This window comes from Haliotis asinina, chromosome 15 (assembly GCF_037392515.1).
Source record: "Haliotis asinina isolate JCU_RB_2024 chromosome 15, JCU_Hal_asi_v2, whole genome shotgun sequence".
Lineage (NCBI taxonomy): Eukaryota > Metazoa > Mollusca > Gastropoda > Lepetellida > Haliotidae > Haliotis > Haliotis asinina.
Genome location: NC_090294.1, coordinates 5198954 through 5222855, shown reverse-complemented (window position 1 = coordinate 5222855; position 23902 = coordinate 5198954). Strand labels below are relative to the sequence as shown.

General features: G+C 37.3%; 1 protein-coding gene across 1 annotated transcript in view; it reads right to left on the bottom strand.

Moving 5' to 3' along the window:
* LOC137266327 (mucin-7-like) overlaps positions 1-22395 on the bottom strand; it is a 36708-nt gene extending 14313 nt beyond the window's left edge. Inside the window, exon 1 of the mRNA XM_067801814.1 lies at positions 22274-22395. Within this exon, the coding sequence (XP_067657915.1) occupies positions 22274-22336 (63 nt within the window). The 5' untranslated portion in view covers positions 22337-22395. The remainder of the gene's footprint in view (positions 1-22273) is intronic.
* Between the last annotated feature and the right edge of the window lie 1507 nt (positions 22396-23902).

The following is a 23902-nucleotide window of genomic DNA, read 5'->3' as shown; positions in this document are numbered from 1 at the left end:
GAAGACTGAACCAGCGATCAACAGAGAAGGCTACCAAATTCCACTCGCATATCATCACTTGTTAAAATAATTCTGTACTTCTATCTTCTTTGTTATAACAACACTCTAACGGCTTCCTGTCTCCTATACCCTACTCCATACTTCTGGCTTCCCATCAGTTTGTGTACATCAACCCCATTAACTGTATAAACAGCTCATCTTCTTCTCATTTATTGTAACAACATTTCATGTATATATTCCTCCAAATTTATTACCTTGTACCATTTGCTTGACGACATTAGCATCTAGGTCAAAACTGAATAAAAGAAGTTGTATATGCATAAATCATAGTCCTTATTCGACATGATTGCTGGCTGAAATATCCTTTTCACTGTCTATGTTAGGGAAGATTTAGAATTTGTTAGGGAAGACTTTCATATGTTAGAGAAGACTTGCTAGAGAAAACTTTGGCATTTGTTAGGGAAGACTTTCATTTATGTTAGGGAAAATTTTAGCATTTGTTTGGGAAAACTTTCACAATTTGCTATGGAAGACTCAGCATGTATTTAGGGAAGGCTTTGGCATTTGTTAAGGAACAGCTCAGCATTTGTATTTCACATTTGTTAGGGAAGACTTTCATATTTGTTTGGATGGAGTTTAGCCATTCTCTTTGCATTTGCTATGGAAGACCTCTGTGCAAGACTTCAACATTTGTGAGGACAGATGAATTATTTCCTTCATAGATATAGTATGTGTCCTGCATCTTGAGTGAAAATTTTGTTTGTGCACCTGAAACTTGAATTGCTTGCCCTTGTACATATTCTTTGGTAGTTGAGACAAGAACAAAATGTGTGAATGTTCTGAAGCATGTATTGATCTCAAATTCCAAATGGAACAGTGAATACTAATTATGTCTCACTGGCAAATATTTAGTGTGGTACTTTATTACAGACCTCATGTCAGTTCACATTTAAACTTGTGGGGACTCAGATTGTTTAATTAGTTATGCAATGAACGTGATACAGCAAGACAAAAAGTTTGTTTATTTTTAGTTGTATTTAGGTCAGAGTCTCACAAAACATATATTTACAAAGTCTGTCTGTCTGTCTGTCTGTCTGTCTGTCTGTTTGTCTAGAGGTATTGGCTAGTATTTAAGCATCCTTATCTCAAACTGCAATACATACTGCCAGGATTGGCTTGCAAATATCTTTAGAACTGAACTTCCTTTTCTAAAAAATGAATTGCCTGATATGCAGGATTTGCTAAGACCAATGATAATGAAAATATAACCCAAAAGAGACACTGTTCATGAATTCTTGTGAGTGAGGAATACTTTGAACATTCAAGAAGATAAGGTCAAATGGACAACAACTATCCTTTTCAAATACTCAAACACGCATACTCCAGTTATTACTGACCTAACAAACATGCTGTTTATAAGGGGAAATGTCAGCCTGACATCCATAGGTTTCCCTTTCATGTGTATTACTTCTAAACACCAAATAAAGAGATAATGCCTCTGGTATAGTCCATGTCTTTCAATTAGGCTAAATAAAAAAAAGTGAAATGTTTCTCAGGCATCCGTACGTCACTTTTATTTGCACATGTAACAGTTTTTTATTGCCATTTAAAAAGATAATTTTGACTTGGAAAGGTCTCGATGATCCATTTGTCTACTATAAGAATGAGTATCTGTATCTTCGGGTGACCGAATCTACAACTCATTAGCATATGTCAAACTTCCCAAGATGTATTTCTGTAAGAAACGTCACACAAAATAAAAGAAATTGTTATCAGTAAAGTTTGTTCTGTATTGTACTTATCAACTGCCAATAAAACAAGTTAAATATAGACATAAGACTTACAGTAAGAATATGGTGGAGTGCCATTGATATACAGTTTAAGCACTGAAATGAATGGCTAAAGGCTTTAACTAACCATTTCAATGCTTAAACTCCAGGGTGCAAGTATGGCTATCCCATTTGAACCACAACCTACTTTTAACTGAATGCAGTAGCCTTCTTTGTGCTGTAATACTTAGTGTTGTGCCAGTGACATATTTGTGTGCACAGATTCATCTGATATGACAGTTTACGTTGCTACAAACAAAACCAATGGAACTGACAGACATAGGTTTTGTATGCATGACATGCTTTTTAAACTTTTGGACTGCTATGTATGCATGTTTAGGGCTGATGCTATTTTTGAACCGACCATTTGAAATGCAAAATAAATCAAACGGTACTAGGGTACAGTACATATTGCAGTACCAGGCTCTCGGTTCGCTATGAGATAGGATTATAATGCTGAAACCTGGCAACAAGAGCTAAACATTACATTATTTAATAACATGGAAAATAATAATAATAATCTTTTCTTGAATAAACAGAACTGTCAGTTAAAAAGGCAAATGAAATGACAGCATGAAAAACGAAAATACCAGAATTTTTTTATTGCAGTACCAAACCAAACAAAAAAATACCGCTATTCAACTAATACAGCAGTGTACACTTTCACACCAATTGATTACTACAACACAAATGGGTACTAGTGGGGGGTATTGAGGGGGTCAAACAACTATTGCAAGAGTGATTGTCTATTGCAACCTAAAACAAGTTGAAATAGTTTCACTCTCTTTTAATAAGTGACAAGAAACTAGAAACCCAGATCAAGAAAACAGTTAAAACCTCTTGTTATTCACAATTTCAAACTCTGAGTCGCATGTTGTGCTTGCTGCCATGTTTGTTTAAGGAAAACCAGGGGCAGATAACTCTTAATCACAGTGAACAAATCTGGTACTTGATATATTTGGCATTGTGCATTTATCAACAGAAGTCATGACTGAACTATCTAGTTAGTTTATAGTTTCTACCATCAATAAATTATTGTCCGCGACTCAACAATTGCAATCTATCAATAGTTTGATACATTGTTACAGCACTGACAGTACATGTTAAATAATGGACAAAGCCAAAATATATGTGCCTCTTTCTTCTAGAGGTAGACTGGAATCAGCTAATTTGAGCATGCATCAGTTAGTAGTGATAAAGCAACTTCAAGTTGTTGTGAGTACCTAAATGAGAGTATTGATACAGGTGGTAAAAACTGGAATCAAAAATTCTTAAGATTCATGGGAAAACATGAGGAAATGCAATCAATGGGACCCAACAATTTCATGATCCCATGTACGTCTGGCCTCTGCTAATGAAGACAAACACAAATGTGTACATCCGAGCCTGTACATGTCCTGCTGTCTTCCTAATGCTCCATCCTCCATGCTACCTCTGACCTCTCAGGAGATGTAGTACTCCACTGATTCTGTTAGTAAACACACCCTTGATAACACCATTCCAAGCTCTGTAGAACTGTTGGATTTGAAAGTACGTAGGGTAACAAATTCATGTGAGTTATGTCTTAGGTTCACTAATATTTTAGAGTGCTAAGATAATGAACCATTGCAAAAATCGGAAGGAAATAGTCTACCTTCACACACAGAGATGATTTCAAAAGTTGTCTGAAAATACTAGGATACTAACAGTATCTGCAGTTTGGCCTTGGCCGTTCAAGAATGTTTGGATTAGTTCAGCATATGTGTTTGGCATATCCCAATTAGATGTTCAGAAAATTTCAACAAAAATCTTAAGAATATCTTAACAAGAATGTTTTGGAATAGTCCCACATGATTGTGTAAAACAGCCTGACCAGAATATTTCAAAAAGCCTAACAAGAATGTTTGGATTAGGAATGCATGAATATTTGGAATCACCCAACAAAAAAGTTTGGAACAGAAAAACAAAAACATCGGACAAAGCCTGACTGAAAAGTTTGAAAAATCCAAACAAAAATGAATAGTTCAAGAAAAATGTTAGGTAAATCCCTACGACCAAAAACAACCCAAAAGGGTCAGAGTAATAAAGCTGACATTGTAAAATGATAACAAGTAAAAGGTGTGTCATACAAAAGGTGTGTCACTCTGGGTGAGTACATTCACAGTAATAAGTTCATTGTATCTGTTAATCACCTAATCGTGCAGTGACGACGCAGGAGAAATTAGCTGGGGTATAGTGACAGCTGTGATATGTGGCACTGGTATATATGCACCATATATTACCATAAATGATCCCACCTCATAAATCTTATAAATAACTGGGAAATTAATCTTGTCTTGTGATGTTTAATCGCAAATTTGACAGTTTCACTGACCAAACTGTTTTCTCATGTTTGTTTCAGCTGAAAAAAATTGACAAAAGTTTAACTTGTACATAAGCAGACACCCCCACTGCAGACTGCTTTGTTTGGTCCTCATAATTTCACTTATCTACGGTCATGTATTGTAGCCATTCCATTCCATGACCAGCATGAGATTCACCACACTTGTAACACAGCTCCTGAATATCGCTTTACTCATGCAACATGTGGTGTATTTGGGATTATAACACTTCTCAGTATACATGAACTCCAGGAGAATTAGCATTGGGCTGAAATATTAGTGTGAAATAATGTTTTGGGAAAACGCAATACCATGAACAAACTCATGGCTTCCTAAATCACTTTGAAGTCAACAATCGAAATACTGACACGCACATCTGTTGATGTTTATGTATTAATGTTTACCTGTGGCGTAGATTAGGCAATCACCTGGGGTTACCAGTACTAGACATAACTCTGTGATCTCCCAAACATGTACTTGTGTCTTCAACTTTCAACAGTATGTTAATTTGGAACAAGAATAATTGAATTTTCAGCCACACATTTTATCATCTAATTCGTGTAAATGGATCAATTTTATGTGAGGCACAGCACAACCTCTGCTTATATATTTTATGGTTAGGTTAGGTGTTCACAGTGCGTTATGCTCTGTATCTGTTTCTCACAGTAGACAGGACATTGATATGACTGCGCTTGTCCATTGTTTCATCATGTAATGGGTAGTGTTCTTGGCAGAATAAAGCTGGATATTTTCAGTATCCGTAGGGGACACTTACAGATACTGATGCAAATAACAGAGGTCATATGCAAAATTTAGAGACTACTTTCACTCTGTCAACAAACATGGCATCATGCCCATCTATCGGCGATCGTGTCCAAATTGACGGTTATGGTACTGTGAGTGCCTTGATGAGAGAAAATTGTTGTCTCGTAATGACAGATGGGACGGATTACGAAGCTAAGTTAGAATGGCATAGGGTCCTGAAGATAACAACTCCTGTTCCCTGACTGACTGCAAGCAAGCAGACGGCACAGGAATCCAGGTTTCGAAACCCTGAAGTAGATGACATCAATAAGATAACTGAAAACACTGAAAACAAGAGTACAGCTGAGAAAACAGCCTATATAATGATGGTGATGGTGGTGGTGGTGATGATGGTGATGGTGGTGATGATTGTGATGGTGATGGTCACATGATGTTGATTGTGGTGATAATGGTGATGGTGATGGTGGTGATGATAGTGATGATAGTGATGGTCATGGTGGTGATGTTGATTGTGGTGATAATGGTAATGGTGGTGGTGGTGGTGGTGATGATAATGATGGTGATGGTGATGGTGGTGGTGATGATAATGATGGTGATGGTGGTGGTGGTAATGATAATGATGTGATGGTGGTGATGATGGTGATGGTGGTGGTGGTGGTGGTGATATGATGATATTGCTGGAATATTGATAAAGGTGGCATAAAACTAAATGCTTTCACTCACTACACATAAGATGTTGACCAGGATCACAGTGACAACACTTTTTTGACCAATCCCAGTTCACAGCCTGTGTTTCAGAGTTGGCCTGTGTGATTGACTCTGTTATATGATTTAAAGAAAAAGAAGCACAAACTGATGCAGAAAACTGAGCCCCACATAATTACCCAAGTTACATACATTAGCAACTGAAACCAGACATTGTCAGCAATGAATACATGTTCATTAGGCCAGGCTACAACGTGCAGTGAAGTGGCTATATATAATAAGTAAATATAGTCATAGCAGTGCCAACAAGTCATGGAAATGTGCCAGTCATGATAGATGAGTAGAATAGATTCAGGACATCAGGTGCGCCAGCCACAGAAACAGAAAGTATGTCAATGAATGTGAAAATACGGGAAAATATCTCTTTACTTCTACAGTACCAGTGACCAGAAAAAAATGAATATCTCCCTAGCAACAGCATATAACAACATGAACATTCTGCTTGAAAAAATATCCAGTACTTTTATAAATGGCTTCTGATAGTCTGACCCTGACCCCCAAGTCTATTTCTACAGCCGATGACAATGATTGTTGTGATTTATACACTACCTTAAACTCTCCACCTTTCTGCTGAAGAGAAGCCAACTGACACCATCACTTTGAGTGGGTTTCCCTGGGTTGTCTGACAAGCAAAGACACAATAACCAACACACCCTGGTTTCTTCCCAACACAACAACCACAGTACAACCCATTTCCAGGTCATCATGATCATAGTCTTGATGTTTAAAGTGTACATTGTGTATGGGATTATTTCTGTACTTCATACATAAACAATTACACACAATCATTGCTTCTCGAAATCACTTTACACGCACAATCATATTGTATCAAAATCACAATGATTCTATAACTTTCATTATTACACACAATCACATTTCACTCTGCTGCATTGCATCGCAATTAAGCTGCATCAAAATTACTTTGCATCACAATCCCCTTACACAAATATATGACACACAATCACAACAGAGTAACAAAAACAATCACAACAGAGTAACAAAGACAATCACATGAAACAACAATCATGTACCACCTTAATATCATACCCACTGCATCAAAATTATATTACATCACACCAACAATGCACACAACCATTACATTACACCCACATTACACACAATCACATTACATCACAACCTCATCCTGAACCAGTGGTTTCTTACTGATAATGGTGTTCACATTCAACACATGCTCTTTATCTATCCATGATTAAACCAAGTTTGGGTTAACCTCATCACCACAAGAATACACTAGGATACATCAATCTGCACAGAAAACTGCTATTTTCTAAATCATAAAATACATACAACAGGAAATATCTCTGACCAAAAAGTCACCTTGTATTGACCAAACAACACTAGCCAGAATACAATCATGTCTGATTACTTAAGGTCATGTCCATCCCTACCTCTTTGGGGATTCCTCTTGCATGTCCAATTTCTCTGATGCTTCGATACAGTACATCCATGATTGGCTCCAACACGATTTACTATTCAGTATAATGTAACCATAGTCGGTCTCGCAGGTTGTGAAGACATTACTTATACAGTTTCATTCTTGTTTTGTTCACATTTTCAGTTGTAGTTTATCTCTAACTAACAGAAAGTACATTTCAGTTTCACATTCAATATTTTTAGTTCAGTCAAGGCTTGTTTCATATGTTTATGGAAGCAGACAGGGCGTTTCCACTCAGATCCTGTGAATCTGTCAAAGAGTGGTTAAATATCATTTCAAAATAATCCTCAGCAAGTCACAGTCCCTCTCAACAGTATATCACACACCTGTTCAGGTATCTGAATATCAGGTTACACATCACAGGTATCACATCAGTATCTACACAAGTTATATATCAATATCTGGACAGGTATCACATCACTACCTGGACAGGTAATATATCAGTATCTGTACTACAAAGTGACAACCAAAGGTACTCCGCATCAAATAATGAAAAGTCCAACGCAAATATGTACAACAGCTGAAGAGCTCACATTTAACATGCTCCACTACTATTCAAGTGTGTCATCTCCGATTCAGGTCAAGATATTTTAGACACACGTAATTTCCAGTTTATTAATAGCTGTACATAATATCCTTCCTTGTGACGACAGTTGTTACCGACGCTGTCATGAGACTTTCTGTCTAACTTTGCAGCTGAGTCAGGGCATGTGTTGTGTCTTTTCATAAACTTGATTATGTGTCCAACTGTCACTGACAAGTGAATCCTCACCAACTTAACGTTCACAGCAGTGAATAATCTATCATCTATGCCAACACATACAAGCAGGTCTTAAACTGTCTGTATTCATACACACCTATCAACCCTATACCTAGGACCTTTTCCAGCTACATATATTTAGTATGCAGTAAACTTACTGGGATGGAACAATTATTATATTTATTATGAGAGACATTTTTTATGAAGTTAGTATTAATGATAATATCTACATGTATATATGTGTAACAGGTTGGGGGAGATCCATTAACATGGGATCTAATTTTCAATCCGAATGCAGCAAGACATTTGACACTTTATGCCTGTTATAAACTGACATTCTCTACGCATTAGTTCAATTGAATTTAATCTTTAAAAGTCATAAAACAATGTGACAAGCTCCACTGATAGTCTGTCAGGGTCTTGGGTTACATTGTCACTTCCTACTGAAATGAACTGGATGAGACAATGGAACTACAACACAAAACACTGTAGTGAGTGAGTGAGTTTAGTTTTACACCACTGTTAACAATATTCCAGCAATATCACAGTGCAGGATACCAGAAATGGGCTCCCCAAAATGACAATACTAAACTGTTACAGATTCACAATGATACAGAAAAATAAGAACAGATTAAAACAGATTCTAACACAATAACCACGCAACATCAAATCATCCATACATGCTGATCATACAGTGAACAGCTGCCTACAATATCAATGTTTAATGACAGCCTTAATTTTCTTTACTTTCTGTACAACTGCCTACAATATCAACGTTTCATCACAGCCTTAATTGTCTTTACTTTCTGTACAACTGCCTACAATATCAACATTTCATCACAGCCTTAATTTTCTTTACTTTCTGTACAACTGCCTACAATATCAATGTTTAATGACAGCCTTAATTTTCTTTACTTTCTGTACAACTGCCTACAATATCAATGCTTAATGACAGCCTTAATTTTCTTTACTTTCTGTACAACTGCCTAAAATATCAACGTTTAATCACAGCATTAATTGTCTTTACTTTCTGTACAACTGCCTACAATATCAACGTTTCATCACAGCCTTAATTTTCTTTACTTTCTGTACAACTGCCTACAATATCAATGTTTAATGACAGCCTTAATTTTCTTTACTTTCTGTACAACTGCCTACAATATCAATGTTTAATGACAGCCTTAATTTTCTTTACTTTCTGTACAACTGCCTACAATATCAACGTTTCATCACAGCCTTAATTTTCTTTACTTTCTGTACAACTGCCTACAATATCAATGTTTAATGACAGCCTCAATTTTCTTTACTTTCTGTACAACTGCCTACAATATCAATGTTAAATGACAGCCTTAATTTTCTTTACTTTCTGTACAACTGCCTACAATATCAACATTTCATCACAGCCTTAATTTTCTTTACTTTCTGTACAACTGCCTACAATATCAATGTTTAATGACAGCCTTAATTTTCTTTACTTTCTGTACAACTGCCTACAATATCAACGTTTCATCACAGCCTTAATTTTCTTTACTTTCTGTACAACTGCCTACAATATCAATGTTTAATGACAGCCTTAATTTTCTTTACTTTCTGTACAACTGCCTACAATATCAATGTTTAATGACAGCCTCAATTGTCTTTACTTTCTGTACAACTGCCTACAATATCAATGTTTAATGACAGCCTTAATTGTCTTTACTTTCTGTACAACTGCCTACAATATCAATGTTTAATGACAGCCTTAATTGTCTTTACTTTCTGTACAACTGCCTACAATATCAATGTAAAATCACAGCATTACTTCTTTTTACATTTTGTTGAATATTTATCATTATTTTATGCAAGTGACAACACTGATTGCTGCTGTTTTCACTGACAGAAAGCTCATACAAGTTATCAGAGAAGAATGGGGAATGTTATCTTACACACCTTGCAGCAAATTAAGTCATAGGAACCTGATTTTAGTTTCAAAGGCTTGTGAAAAACTTCGGATAATAGAACATCCATATCTGAAGAGTAACATCAGCATGATACAATGTCTGTCTGGTACTTATGGGTAGACACGCTGATAAGGTCTGGTCTATTTCTCCGGAGAAGGTATATAGATAGATAATTCAAGGTGAAATTGAATCTAGTTGGTCATAGGTACACCTTGTCATTTGTCATGACAGGTCCTGCTTCGGTGACTCTGAGTAAGTACTCCCGGGAGTACTTCCATTTGTTTCCTTAAGAAATACACCTACAGCTGTTTCAGAGGTTGGGGATGGGGGAAGAAGGGTAACATTTATCTCCTATACCTTGAGAAAAATAGACAACAAAATGATAATGCTACAGATAGTTGGCAAAAAGACAATTATTGTATGGTGCACTTTTATAATTACAAATATATCTGTTTTTGCATTTTTATCTTAAAAAATGTGAATCTCTGGTGCAAACACTTGTCAGCTTAAAGTCCTGCTTTGTACTTGGACGAATGGCAGTTTCCAGCCACGCAGTAGTTCACCATCTCTACTGAGATGATTTTGGATTAGATCGAACGCAAATTCATAGAACATGTACTTACAAAACCCAACATCTCTACATACATTCTTTATGGATAACAAATTCTTCTAGTGTATATGATTTTGTCTGACAATGGTATATGAACCCATACTGAAACAATGCATCAAGAACAATAAAAGAAGTTGTTATCCATAAAGAATCTTACTTTCTTGTGACTCGCCATATTTCTAAAATGCCCACCAAACAGATCATCTTTCTGTACACACAATGAGCCATCAGCGTATCGGCAAATGAACCAGCCAATTGGAAGTAGTCGTTACACTTGACTGCACATCCACCCGCTATGACTGGGTAAGTCTCCCGAGGGCTTCGTTTCAAAGGAAGTAAGCTCAAGTACAAAATATTGCACTTTCGAATTGCGATTGTACACTTATAATTTTGTTTATTTGTTTTTTTACAAGAAGCAATGTATATTACATGTCATGAATCAGTGATAATTGTATAGTCTGGTTCATAATTATTGAGAATTTTTCTTCTTACTTTGAGCTATCCTAACACCTCAACTGATTCACTGATACTTAAAACTAAGTAATGGTATAAGGGAGGTAACTCATCTTGGCCTACTGAGTATAGTACAATTAGAGTTACCTCCCCTGAATTTGTAGCAGACGTCATTTTCCTCAGCACTGTCAACAATGTCTGCTGAAGATAAAAGAAGGTTGATTTTTGAGTTGTGTAATCAAGGAATTGATGATGTAAATACATGGGCAGAGAGAACAGGAACTCCTCTTTCTACTGTGTATAGGATTAGGAAGAATTTTAAAGAGGGAAAGGATTTGGGGCACCAGAAAGGAGCAGGGAGACCCAGAAAATTGGACTTCTCAGATCGCGTCCGGCTGGGAATTTTAGCGTCTAAAAAGCAAAGGGCAAGCATCTCCAACATCAGGTATGAAATGATGGAAAGGGGATCAACAGTTGTATCAAAATCTACAGTTAGAAGAAATTTGATTGATCTTGGATGGGAGAAAAAGACTGGAATTCCTTCTCCTCTCATGAAACAAGAACATAAAGACAGGCGTGTTGAGTGGAGTTTGGCACATGAAACTTTTGACAGGGAAAATGTGATTTTTACTGATGAAAGCTCAATATGGGTATATCCCAATAATGTGAAAATATGGACAAAGTCTGCGTCAGCACCGTTGTATCGACGACCTAAATACAGCCCAAAGTTTCATGTATGGGGAGGGATATCCTTATTAGGAACGACCCCGCTGTGTGTGTTTGAGGGAAATCTGACAAGTCAACGCTACACTAACATATTAGATAATTTTCTCCTTCCAAGTGCACATGTGTTTTATGGAAATGACTGGATTTTGCAGCAAGATAATGATCCTAAACACACCGCAAAACATGCCAAGCAGTGGTTTCAGGACAAAAATGTGACTGCATTACCATTTCCTGCATATAGTCCTGACTTAAATCCCATTGAGAACATTTGGGGGATGATGAAGGAATGTGTGAATCAAAAGGGGTTGACAAAAATTGAAGACATGAAGAGAGCAGTGGTCCGATACTGGGACAGCATAACTCACGAGACACTAACCTCTCTGATAGGAAGTATGCCTACCCGTCTTAGACTGTGCCGTGAAGCTCAAGGAGACTTGATAAAATATTAAATTGTTACCTACACAACATGAAAAGGTCAGTTCACTTTCACAATACATTCAGTTTTATCTGATTTGTTCTCGTTTAATAATATGAAATGCTTTAGCTATTCTCAATAATTTTGAACCATACTGTATTTTATTTATGTTTGATTTTTTGGTTGCATGTGACCTTTAAGAAAAACAATTCAAGACCAACCTAAAAACATTTTGACTACTTTCACTGGAGTCTACATCATTAATTATGTTAAGCTACAGGAACATGCTTAGTGTTAAACACTGTACAAGCCTGATGTGGCATGCTTCACTGTCAGACTATTCAAGAAACATCCTTGTTCTTATACCTACAAAATGGGTTAATGTCGTCGTATGTACCAACACCTGTATGACAAGATGGCTCAGTATATTGTCATAGATATACACAGAAAATTATAAGGTTGATTCCTAAAGGGCGTCATAACTTCTCCCTTTTTCCCAGAAACTTGATTTAACAGCATTCAGTCAATAGACATACATGAGACCGAACATTATAAAATATCTTGATAACTTTGATGTGATTGTATGATAGGCAGTACTCTCCTCCTCATACCCCTTGTTAGCCTCCAGATCCTCTGAAGGGGCAGTCTGCACCATTCCTCATGTAAAGCAGTTTTCAGTTGGGCCAGGTTCTGTACAGGAGGATCCCTTTGTTGCACATGATGACCATTGATTCAAAGGGTTAAGGCCGGGGCTCATTAAACCATGAGATATGTCAGGGAGGGCTTAACTAAATACTTTGTGTAAAATTAACGCACAGTCAAATCCTGACAAACTTAACAAAACAATTTGTCACATTAATCATACTAAACGGATGACTCTATGCTGTATGTGATACACATATTCACAGCATACATTCATACCTACTCCTGGAGACCCTCAAAACCGAGGTATTACAATCTGACACTATACTCAGTATGACACACATGCTCTTATCACACATTGAGACCTAGTCCTGGAGACCCTCAATACTGAGATACAGTCGAACCCTGTTTATCCGGACGTTTTGGTTTCACTAAAAAAAAGGAAATCACATAGTCGTGCAGTAAACGGTATTGACGTGACACATACACATGCAAGTTGCACAGATCTCTCCGTCTGGATAACTGGACAATTTTTCAATGGAAATCCATGGGAAAGGTTTAATTCGCCATCCGGGTCCGGAAGCATGGGGTCTGGTTAAATGAGTACAATTTCGTTTCACATAAAAATCATCCGGAAGGCGGGGTTTCCAGATATGTGGTATCCGAGTAAACGGGTTTCAACTGTATTACAATCTGTTACTATACTGAGTATAACAAACACATTCAGAGCATACATTCACAGCTATTCCTGGAGACCCTCAAAACTGAGGCATTACAATCCGATACTATACTGTGTGTGACACACATGCTCTCATCCCACATTCATGCCTACTCCTGGACACCCTCTATACAGAGGTGTGACGCTATACTGTGTGTGACACACATGCTCGCATCATGCATTTATACCTACTCCTGGAGACCCCCAATACTGAGATATTACAATCTGATACTATATACTGTGTGTGACACACATGCTCACAGCATACATTCATAGTTATTCCTGGAGACCGTCAATACTGAGGCATTACAATCTGATACTATGCTGTGTGTGACACACATGCTCGCGGCATACATTCATACCTTTTCGTGGAGACCCTCAATACTGAGGCATTACAATCTGACAGTATACTGTGTGTGAGACCAAGCTCACAGCACACATTCATACCTACTGCTTGACAAGTATTAGATGAGCCAGCGCAGTGAATGCATTTGTGACAAGCAGGCGAGGCAAGTAACAAAGTGGATGAATACACTTGGTTGCTACAGGCAGATTGGCGATTAGGCATGTGCCATACATGCTGACCATAGTGTGAAATCAATACCGTTGCTGTTTAACATTTAGTTCAGCAAAACACCATCATGACACGTTTTGCATGAGGAAATTGAACTTTTCAGTATTTCGACAACAACCTGTTTCCTTCGTTTAAAATGGAATGTTCTGAAGGGCGTTCACATATATGCAATTTGGGGGCATTTGACAGATCATGGCTTATCTAATATTTGTCAAGCAGTACTCCTAGAGACCATCTATACTGAGGTATTACAATCTGACACTATACATCACATATATATAACACCAACACTTAAGACATGTTTTGGAATAGGGCCCAAGTTTCCAAACTCCTTTTATATTTCCTAATGTTCACAGTCCTTGATAGATAACAATGTCACCAGATCCTGCTTACCAGAAAAATATCATGCTTTGATTCCTGATGTTCTATTTTTATCAGATGGTGTGTTTCTACTGATAGCTTGAACTTCTTACTGTTTTGGCAGATAATGAGCTGATGCAATGCTGAGCAATGTTCAGATGGTGTGTTTCTACTGATAGCTTGAACTTCTTACTGTTTTGGCAGATAATGAGCTGATGCAATGTTGAGCAATGTTCAGATGGTGTGTCTCTACTGATAGCTTGAACTTCTTACTGTTTTGGCAGATAATGAGCTGATGCAATGTTGAGCAATGTTCAGATGGTGTGTCTCTACTGATAGCTTGAACTTCTTACTGTTTTGGCAGATAATGGGCTGATGCAATGTTGAGCAATGTTCAGATGGTGTGTTTCTACTGATAGCGTGAACTTCTTACTGTTTTGGCAGATAATGACCTGATGCAATGTTGAGCAATGTTCAGATGGTGTGTTTCTACTGATAGCTTGAACGTCTTACTGTTTTGGCAGATAATGAGCTGATGCAATGTTGAGCAATGTTCAGATGGTGTGTTTCTACTGATAGCTTGAACTTCTTACTGTTTTGGCAGATAATGAGCTGATGCAATGTTGAGCAATGTTCAGATGGTGTGTTTCTACTGATAGCTTGAACTTCTTACTGTTTTGGCAGATAATGAGCTGATGCAATGTTGAGCAATGTTCAGATGCTGTGTCTCCACTGTTAGCTTGAACTTCTTACTGTTTTGGCAGATAATGACCTGATGCAATGTTGAGCAATGTTCAGATGGTGTGTTTCTACTGTTAGCTTGAACTTCTTACTGTTTTGGCAGATAATGAGCTGATGCAATGTTGAGCAATGTTCAGATGGTGTGTTTCTACTGATAGCTTGAACTTCTTACTGTTTTGGCAGATAATGAGCTGATGCAATGTTGAGCAATGTTCAGATGCTGTGTCTCCACTGATAGCTTGAACTTCTTACTGTTTTGGCAGATAATGAGCTGGTGCAGTGTATGATGAAATGTATCTGTATATTCTTCAAAAACTCTTTGCTCTGAAAACATGTAGTTTGACACCTGGTATTTTGAATGCAGACTGTTTTGTGAGTTGTGGCAAATCTATGCTGTATAATCTGACACCTATTACTCTGAATTCAAAATGTTTTGTGAGATATAGTTAATCTACTCAGTATAATTTAATGCCTGTTATTCTAAATTCAGACTGTTTTGTAAGCTGTGGCAGATCTACTCAGTATAATCTGAAACCAGTTATTCTGAATTCTGACGCTGTTTTGTGGGCCATGGTAAATCTACTCTGTAGAATCATTATAACTTCCATATAAACCCAGTTGTAAAATTATTTTGGTTTGTTAAGCGACACCAATTTTATTTCTTGTTTCAAGGATCTGCCTGCCATAATTTTTCAAGAACAAGAAAATTTCACTTTCCCTACCACAAAAAATAAAATCCTAATGTTTTTAATAGCCAAACATGTAAATTTACAAGAAATATTTTTAGATTGTTTTTTGCCCTATATACACTTCAGAAGCAAAATACAGTTGAACCCCCTGAAACCAAAACGTCCGGATAGCAAGACGTCACTGGATCAAACAATCAAAACATGAAAATTAAATGAAAGCAAAGTGAAGAAAAGTTCATGTACACATGGCAATAAGTAATATTACTGTCAATAGTAATAACAGCGAATCATCATAACATATAGGTGTACCGATGATACATGGAAGGCGGAACGCAGGTTACCATTTGTCAGGTTGTCTTGTACATAATCATGTAGCGAGTGGTGGTAAGTTAGATGAAATCGATTACAGTGTAGTTTACGTTAATCCTACTTAACATGTGTTTTCGTTACTGATGAGATGTTCACACACATGCCAAGTCCTAATGAACAACCTCGAGTGACACACGTCACTAGTGTTTTGATGGCTAATTAATCAATTCACATCAAATGCCTTCTGATAGCTTAAAAGTGAAATCACCTTGTCGTGTGGTAAACGATAGTGACGTAACACATACACATACACATTGCACATATCTCCCCGTCCGGATAACTGGATCATTTTTCAATGGAAAGCTATAGGAATGGTTTGAAAATTCACCATCCGGGTCCGAAAACGCGGGGTCTGGTTAAGCGAGTACAAATAATGAACGTAAGTTTTGTTTCACATAAAAATCGTCCGGAAGGTGGGGTTTCTGGATATGTGGGGTCCCAGTAAATGGGGTTCAACTGTACTTTGAGAAAAAATACTACTTTGACTGGTGATTTTCTATTTGTTTTGGGTTTTTTCATCCTGCCTTTAGGTTTTCTGGGGACAAAAATCTGTAAAACAAGAAATAAAATTGGTCTGGCCTTAACATGCTTCAGACAGCATGTTTATTTGACGATTACTACAACGACCAATATTCAATCATAACATAATCACTCTACAATCAAACATTTGACTTGTCATGCATGATGTGACATGTTAATTCGTATTATATTTAGTTCATGTGCATCTGACAATATAAACTATGATTACATGTCTTTGAACATGCAAAAACCAACTGAACTGTTTGCAAAAAGCACTTAGCAAAGACAGAATTTTCCATTGTTGTACTTTACCATAACAACCATCTCATGAAGACTCAACCAGACTGAATATTTACTACATCACCATACATTTATTTTGTATTTATCCATTTCTAATTTATGTCTCTTGTGTACCTGGTTTTCTTTATTTGTATATGAAGTTAACCTAACTAGATCCTAAGGTGGTGGGGAACCCTTTAACCCATGTCTCCTCTTAGGGAACACTTCTATTTAGTTTTATTCTGCGACACAGCTAGTTGTCCATTGACTGACTGTCGTGATACTGTCACTATAAGCATGCTATCATATGTAATACATTGGCACCCAATACTGATATGAAACAGATAACTTTGAGAATTAGAATTATACGATTTTTCTGATCTTGCGAGTATTTTACCATGTTTGGTCCTTAGGCTTCCTGGGTTCATATTTCACTGGTTCATACTTCACACAAGGTGAAGGTCAATCGCTGATCATTTCTGAAGTTGATTACACAGGGCCTTATCGGCTAGAGGGTATCTGGGAAATGTGTTTCGTATGGCGTGTACTCACCAGACGTGGATACCGTGGGCATGCATGCCTTATGTAGAGGAGAATCTGGGTGGTAGTGTTATTGGTGACGTCACAAAGATGTTCTCTTACTGTGACGTCATGACTACACAGCTTGCTGGTCCGGGATTCCCCGTGGCTATGTGGCGATGTTGTTTTGCCATGTATTCGATCTAATAACTTAGTAATCTGACTAATCACTCTGGTGAACTGTTGTGAGTTTGCTACATTGTTGTTATTTGGATAGTCTAACAACAGTAAGTGTTGAGGTTTGTGTATTTGGATAGTCTAACAATAGTAAGTGTTGAGGCTTGTGTATTTGGATAGTCTGACAATAGTAAGTATAGAGGCTTGTGTATTTGGACAGTCTAACAATAGTAAGTATAGAGGCTTGTGTATTTGGATAGTCTAACAATAGTAAGTGTAGAGGCTTGTGTATTTGGATATTCTGACAATAGTAAGTATAGAGGCTTGTGTATTTGGATAGTCTAACAATAGTAAGTGTAGAGGCTTGTGTATTTGGATAGTCTAACAATAGTAAGTGTTGAGGCTTGTGTATTTGGATAGTCTAACAACAGTAAGTGTAGAGGCTTGTGTATTTGGATAGTCTGACAATAGGAAGTATAGAGGCTTGTGTATTTGGATAGTCTAACAATAGTAAGTGTAGAGGCTTGTGTATTTGGATAGTCTAACAATAGTAAGTATAGAGGCTTGTGTATTTGGATAGTCTAACAATAGTAAGTGTAGAGGCTTGTGTATTTGGATAGTCTAACAATAGTAAGTGTAGAGGCTTGTGTATTTGGATAGTCTAACAATAGTAAGTGTAGAGGCTTGTGTATTTGGATAGTCTAACAATAGTAAGTGTTGAGGCTTGTGTATTTGGATAGTCTAACAACAGTAAGTGTAGAGGCTTGTGTATTTGGATAGTCTGACAATAGGAAGTATAGAGGCTTGTGTATTTGGATAGTCTAACAATAGTAAGTGTAGAGGCTTGTGTATTTGGATATTCTGACAATAGTAAGTATAGAGGCTTGTGTATTTGGATAGTCTAACAATAGTAAGTGTAGAGGCTTGTGTATTTGGATAGTCTAACAATAGTAAGTGTTGAGGCTTGTGTATTTGGATAGTCTAACAACAGTAAGTGTAGAGGCTTGTGTATTTGGATAGTCTGACAATAGGAAGTATAGAGGCTTGTGTATTTGGATAGTCTAACAATAGTAAGTGTAGAGGCTTGTGTATTTGGATAGTCTAACAATAGTAAGTATAGAGGCTTGTGTATTTGGATAGTCTAACAATAGTAAGTGTAGAGGCTTGTGTATTTGGATATTCTGACAATAGTAAGTATAGAGGCTTGTGTATTTGGATAGTCTAACAATAGTAAGTGTAGAGGCTTGTGTATTTGGATAGTCTAACAATAGTAAGTGTAGAGGCTTGTGTATTTGGATAGTCTAACAATAGTAAGTGTTGAGGCTTGTGTATTTGGATAGTCTAACAACAGTAAGTGTAGAGGCTTGTGTATTTGGATAGTCTGACAATAGGAAGTATAGAGGCTTGTGTATTTGGATAGTCTGACAATAGTAAGTGTAGAGGCTTGTGTATTTGGATAGTCTAACAATAGTAAGTATAGAGGCTTGTACATTTGGATATTCTGACAATAGTAAGTGTTGAGGCTTGTGTATTTGGATAGTCTAACAATAGTAAGTGTTGAGGCTTGTGTATTTGGATATTCTGACAATAGTAAGTGTTGAGGCTTGTGTATTTGGATAGTCTAACAATAGTAAGTGTAGAGGTTTGTGTATTTGGATAGTCTAACAACAGTAAGTGTAGAGTCTTGTGTATTTGGATAGTCTAACAATAGTAAGTGTTGAGGCTTGTGTATTTATACATAAAATATTGTATGAATAATGAGAGAGTAAAACTCAGAGTTTGCATTTTAATTGGACAGGTAAGGCTAACCGGAGGGGAGAGTCGGGGTCCCAAGTTATCAGAGTGATAACAAGGGAAAAATAACAATACTAAAGATAAAAGAAGATCTCTTGAATTACGCTCCATACATTCCAGTCAGGACTCAACGACATATCCCTTAGCCATTTCTTACTAACTGTCAAATTAGCAAACCAGGAACTGAAAGAAGTGCGGTCTAATCTGACATCTGTCTAATCCAACATTTCCCCTCACTCCAAGTCCCTGTCAGATTACAGAGAGTCTACTGTGCATGCTAGCATGACATAAGCATGTCACATGACATACTTCCATTCGTAACCGACACGGTTATGTATAGTAATGTGCATAATCTTACAAGGTATAGATTAAGTTACGACTTGACATGACATGACACTCCTCCAGTCGGATCCTTACATCATGCATAGGAAAATCATGTGTTTGTCAAACACATCGCCATATATTTGCCTTACATGTTCCCATATATATGTCACATATATGTCTTACACTTTGTTTTACATGTTGTTATATATTTGTTATACACTATCTCAGTTATTTGACAAAAACATTATATACACGTTTTCATATGAAAACATCTTTATACACTCTTCTATATTGCCCAAAACTCTGACAAAACTTTGTCAAAAAGATTGTAAAACACTTTGTAATACATTTTCCATACACATTGTCAAATAATTGTCATACCTTTGTCAAATATTTGTAGAAACATTGCTATACACTGATCATATCTTATTCAAAACTTTGTCATACACTTGTTTATGAGTGAGTGAGTTAATATTTAACATCACATTGGCATCACTTGTTTATCCGGCAGAAATAGACTATTAGTCACGACATTAAAGTTTACTAGTTTAGAGTCAAAAGTCATCAGGTCACCAATGTGATACAAATATTTGCACTAGGTGATGTTTTTTTCTCCTGTGAACATGAATGAAGATCAAACAACATTACGTTGGTTCTAGCAACAGACTTCACAATAACAATTTCGCACTTCAACAGTAAACCAGACCCATTCTGTGTACATATTATACACTGTTAACAATTATACGAGGAGGCAAAGTAATGAAAACATGATTAGTTACAATGGAACATAATGTATTGTAAAGAAATAGTAGGTTATATATGGAAAAAGCTTCTATTAACACAAGACTGGCATCAAGTTGTTATAACTTTAAGTGTCATCAGAGTGTTTAGTGTGATTCTAATGTATGAAGATAGCGTGAATCGTAGTGCTGGGTGCTTGGACATATAGAGGACTGATGTTTAGCTTGACTGTGACATATCACTTATATCGCATGCATATTGTACCATGCAGTGCTAGTAATGGTGACATTGTCTCTGTCTCAGCTCACATGCCCTGTATTGTCTCTCTATAACAGCTGCACAAACACAATACAACATGGTCAACTTACATCAATGTTTATCATTTATCTATCATTTCAATGAAAGGACTTGTATGTTTACCTGTATTATCCAGGTTGTCAAAAAATCAAAATATATCAATGCTAATACCAGGTGCAGCTTTTGAACTTGTCACAAGATGTAGTATGACCAGAATTGGTTGCAGTTTAAACATAGTTCTAACTTGTCCAATTATCCTGACAAGACAAAGCTTAAAATGATGTACATAAATCATATTGTATTAAACACCAACAGTTTATATGGGAAAGGACTGCTAACATGATGCATCACCACCAGTGTGAAAGGATCACTCACTAATTTAACGGTTGAAATGATTGTTAGTGTTAAACAATTGCTTTGTACAATGTTGGCAAGTCTATAGTAAGACTGGATCATTCAGAATTCATCTTGTAAATCTTGTATTCATGCATTTCATACTTGAGTGTGATTCTAAAGTGAGAGCTTATTTATCATGACACAAACTGTATGTGCACAATGCATAAATACACCTGAAAATTACAAGCATAATGGTATTTATTGAGGACACATTAAATTCAACAACTAATAATAATAATTCAACCACTAAATTTCATTATGTGAAACACACCAAGCCACTGCCTCAGCTTCTGTTTGGCAGAAAGTAGTCTGTGGAAAGAGTTTAATGGCAACACCTTCTAAAACTTCAACAATGCATTCCCATGTTTTCTTTGGTTTTTGTCTATAAGATGAACTCAAATCCTAGTGTGATATATATACACACACACACACACACACACACACACACATATGTGTGTGTGTGTGCGTGCGTGCGTGCGCGCGCGCGCGTGCGTGTGTATGCATGTATGTATGTATGTGTCTGTGTGTGTGCGTGCGTGTGTGTGTGCTTTCACTGTCAATTAATGCATTATTAAACATAAAGAAGTGCACATTACTTGGTCCCCTTTAAATATAGTTAGTAATCTGTACGTGATTTAAATCTGACCCTTGCTCAGTCACGGTTACATGGGCGCTTCAGTTACATAGGTGAAGAAGACAAATGAGGTCACATAACAGTGGTAAACAATGAAGATATACCCACAAAAAACAGCGTTTTCGTGCATGTTTTGTCATGCATCCAGATAGCTGAAGGTTTCACCGAGTCTTTGCATTGCTCAATGGGAGATGTATCTAGTGCAGTCATAAACGCATCTCTTATCCTTCGATTCCGATTTCTCATCTTCAAATTACGGATCTTACACCCAATGTCAGTTTGTCCCAGTTTTGGAATGTTTGCTGAATATTGTCGGGAAACCCCGGCGCGTCAGCTGATAGTGAACTGGCAACAATGCTTAAGACAAATGTAGCATTCTTAAGTAAACAGATTACTGTCTTGGAAGAGAGGTGATACTGACCTGAGCAGGCAGGACATAGGTAAGGAAAGAGAGCAGGTATGTAAAATACACCACTACGTCCATGGCAATCCAGCTAACAGTCTACGGGCCGTGGGCTATACTTAGAACGCGGAAGCCGTATTGCTATAAATAACCCCAGCAGTGCCATCTATCGACCGAGCGTAACTGGGTTTTAACTTCTAAACGAAGTCAGGCGATGAGTCTTGGGACAGATAGAGGTGGGCGTGTATGTTGTGCTTTCGCAACGAAGTTGTCAGTTCAAAGCCTGGCTCTGTATATGCGAGTTTTCATCCAAAATAATTTAGATAGGCAAGTTCTCATGCGCGATTAATTTACTGAAATGTGATCGTGATATGAAGTTAAATATCCCGTTGTAGATTCTATATCCCTTCAATTTGGCAAGAAAAGAGTTAAATGGCACGTGCTTTAGTTACACGGATTTGGCCCAGTAGCCTCCCCAAAACAGACCTCGTGAAATGCAGACCTCGCTAAAGGCAAACCTCCCCCAACCCCTACTCCGAATTGCAGACACCTCAAAACGAGAGTCGCCCAAAACACTCCAGAGATCGATTTTCAGCACATAATACATGTTGGTCTGTGTTAGGTTGTATTCATTAATACATTTTGAAATACTTTTGCCACGCAAATACACTACAACCACATAATTTCTGTTTAATTTCCCGTAACTTGTTTATCAAATGGCAATAAGTTAAGGCACAGTGCCGAGAACTCCTTAAACATGGCGGCCTGGGGATTGTGCATCGTGGAACCATTTGTAAGCTGATAAATGTGATGTCATTAGTACAACAGTTGTTAGAAACTGAATTTATGTACGCAGAGCTGAAATACTTTCACATTTGCCTGACAAATTTTACAAAAATCCATCCTAAGCTCATTTTACGAAGAAAATATTTATGCTACACTAAATTAATTACGTCAAGTGGCCATTACAAAACTGGCACGGATCCGTTGTTGCACCCTTGTTGAGTTTTCTATATGCGAGAATTCTAAATACGAAATCTTCAATGTCACGCTTACCAGATGCCTGATTCCGGTCTCACCAACAGAGTGTTGACAATCCCTCTCTTCAAACTGTATACGATGACAGTCTGTAAAACAGAACCAGACGATACAGTGACTGACTCCACGAGCATAAAACCATGCTGGGGATACAATTACATGCAATCAACCAGAACTCGATCTGTATTTTCACCTGTTTTGAATAATTCTAATCTGGGATTCCTACGGGGAGTCATAGGTCAAATGCACCAATGGCCATTTTGTCAAAATTATAGTTACCTCTTTATTAGAAATATATTTCAATGAGTTTCCATATCACCGAGAGCGTGGTTGAATTATCAGTTCCTGACATAAGCCTCCGTCCCATTCGTATACGTGAGTGATCTTATTGTTTTGCCCCCTTAAACCCTTGCTCCAGGCGACCCGTGAAGGTCCGGGGTAGAACAGGCCTTCAGCAACCCATGCTTGTCATAACATCTGACCACGCTTGTCGTATGAAGCGACTAACCGGATCGGGTGGTCAGGCTCGCTGACTTGGTAGACACATGTCATCGGTTCCCAATTGTGCAGATCGACCCTCATGCTGTAGACACTGGATTGTCTGGTCCA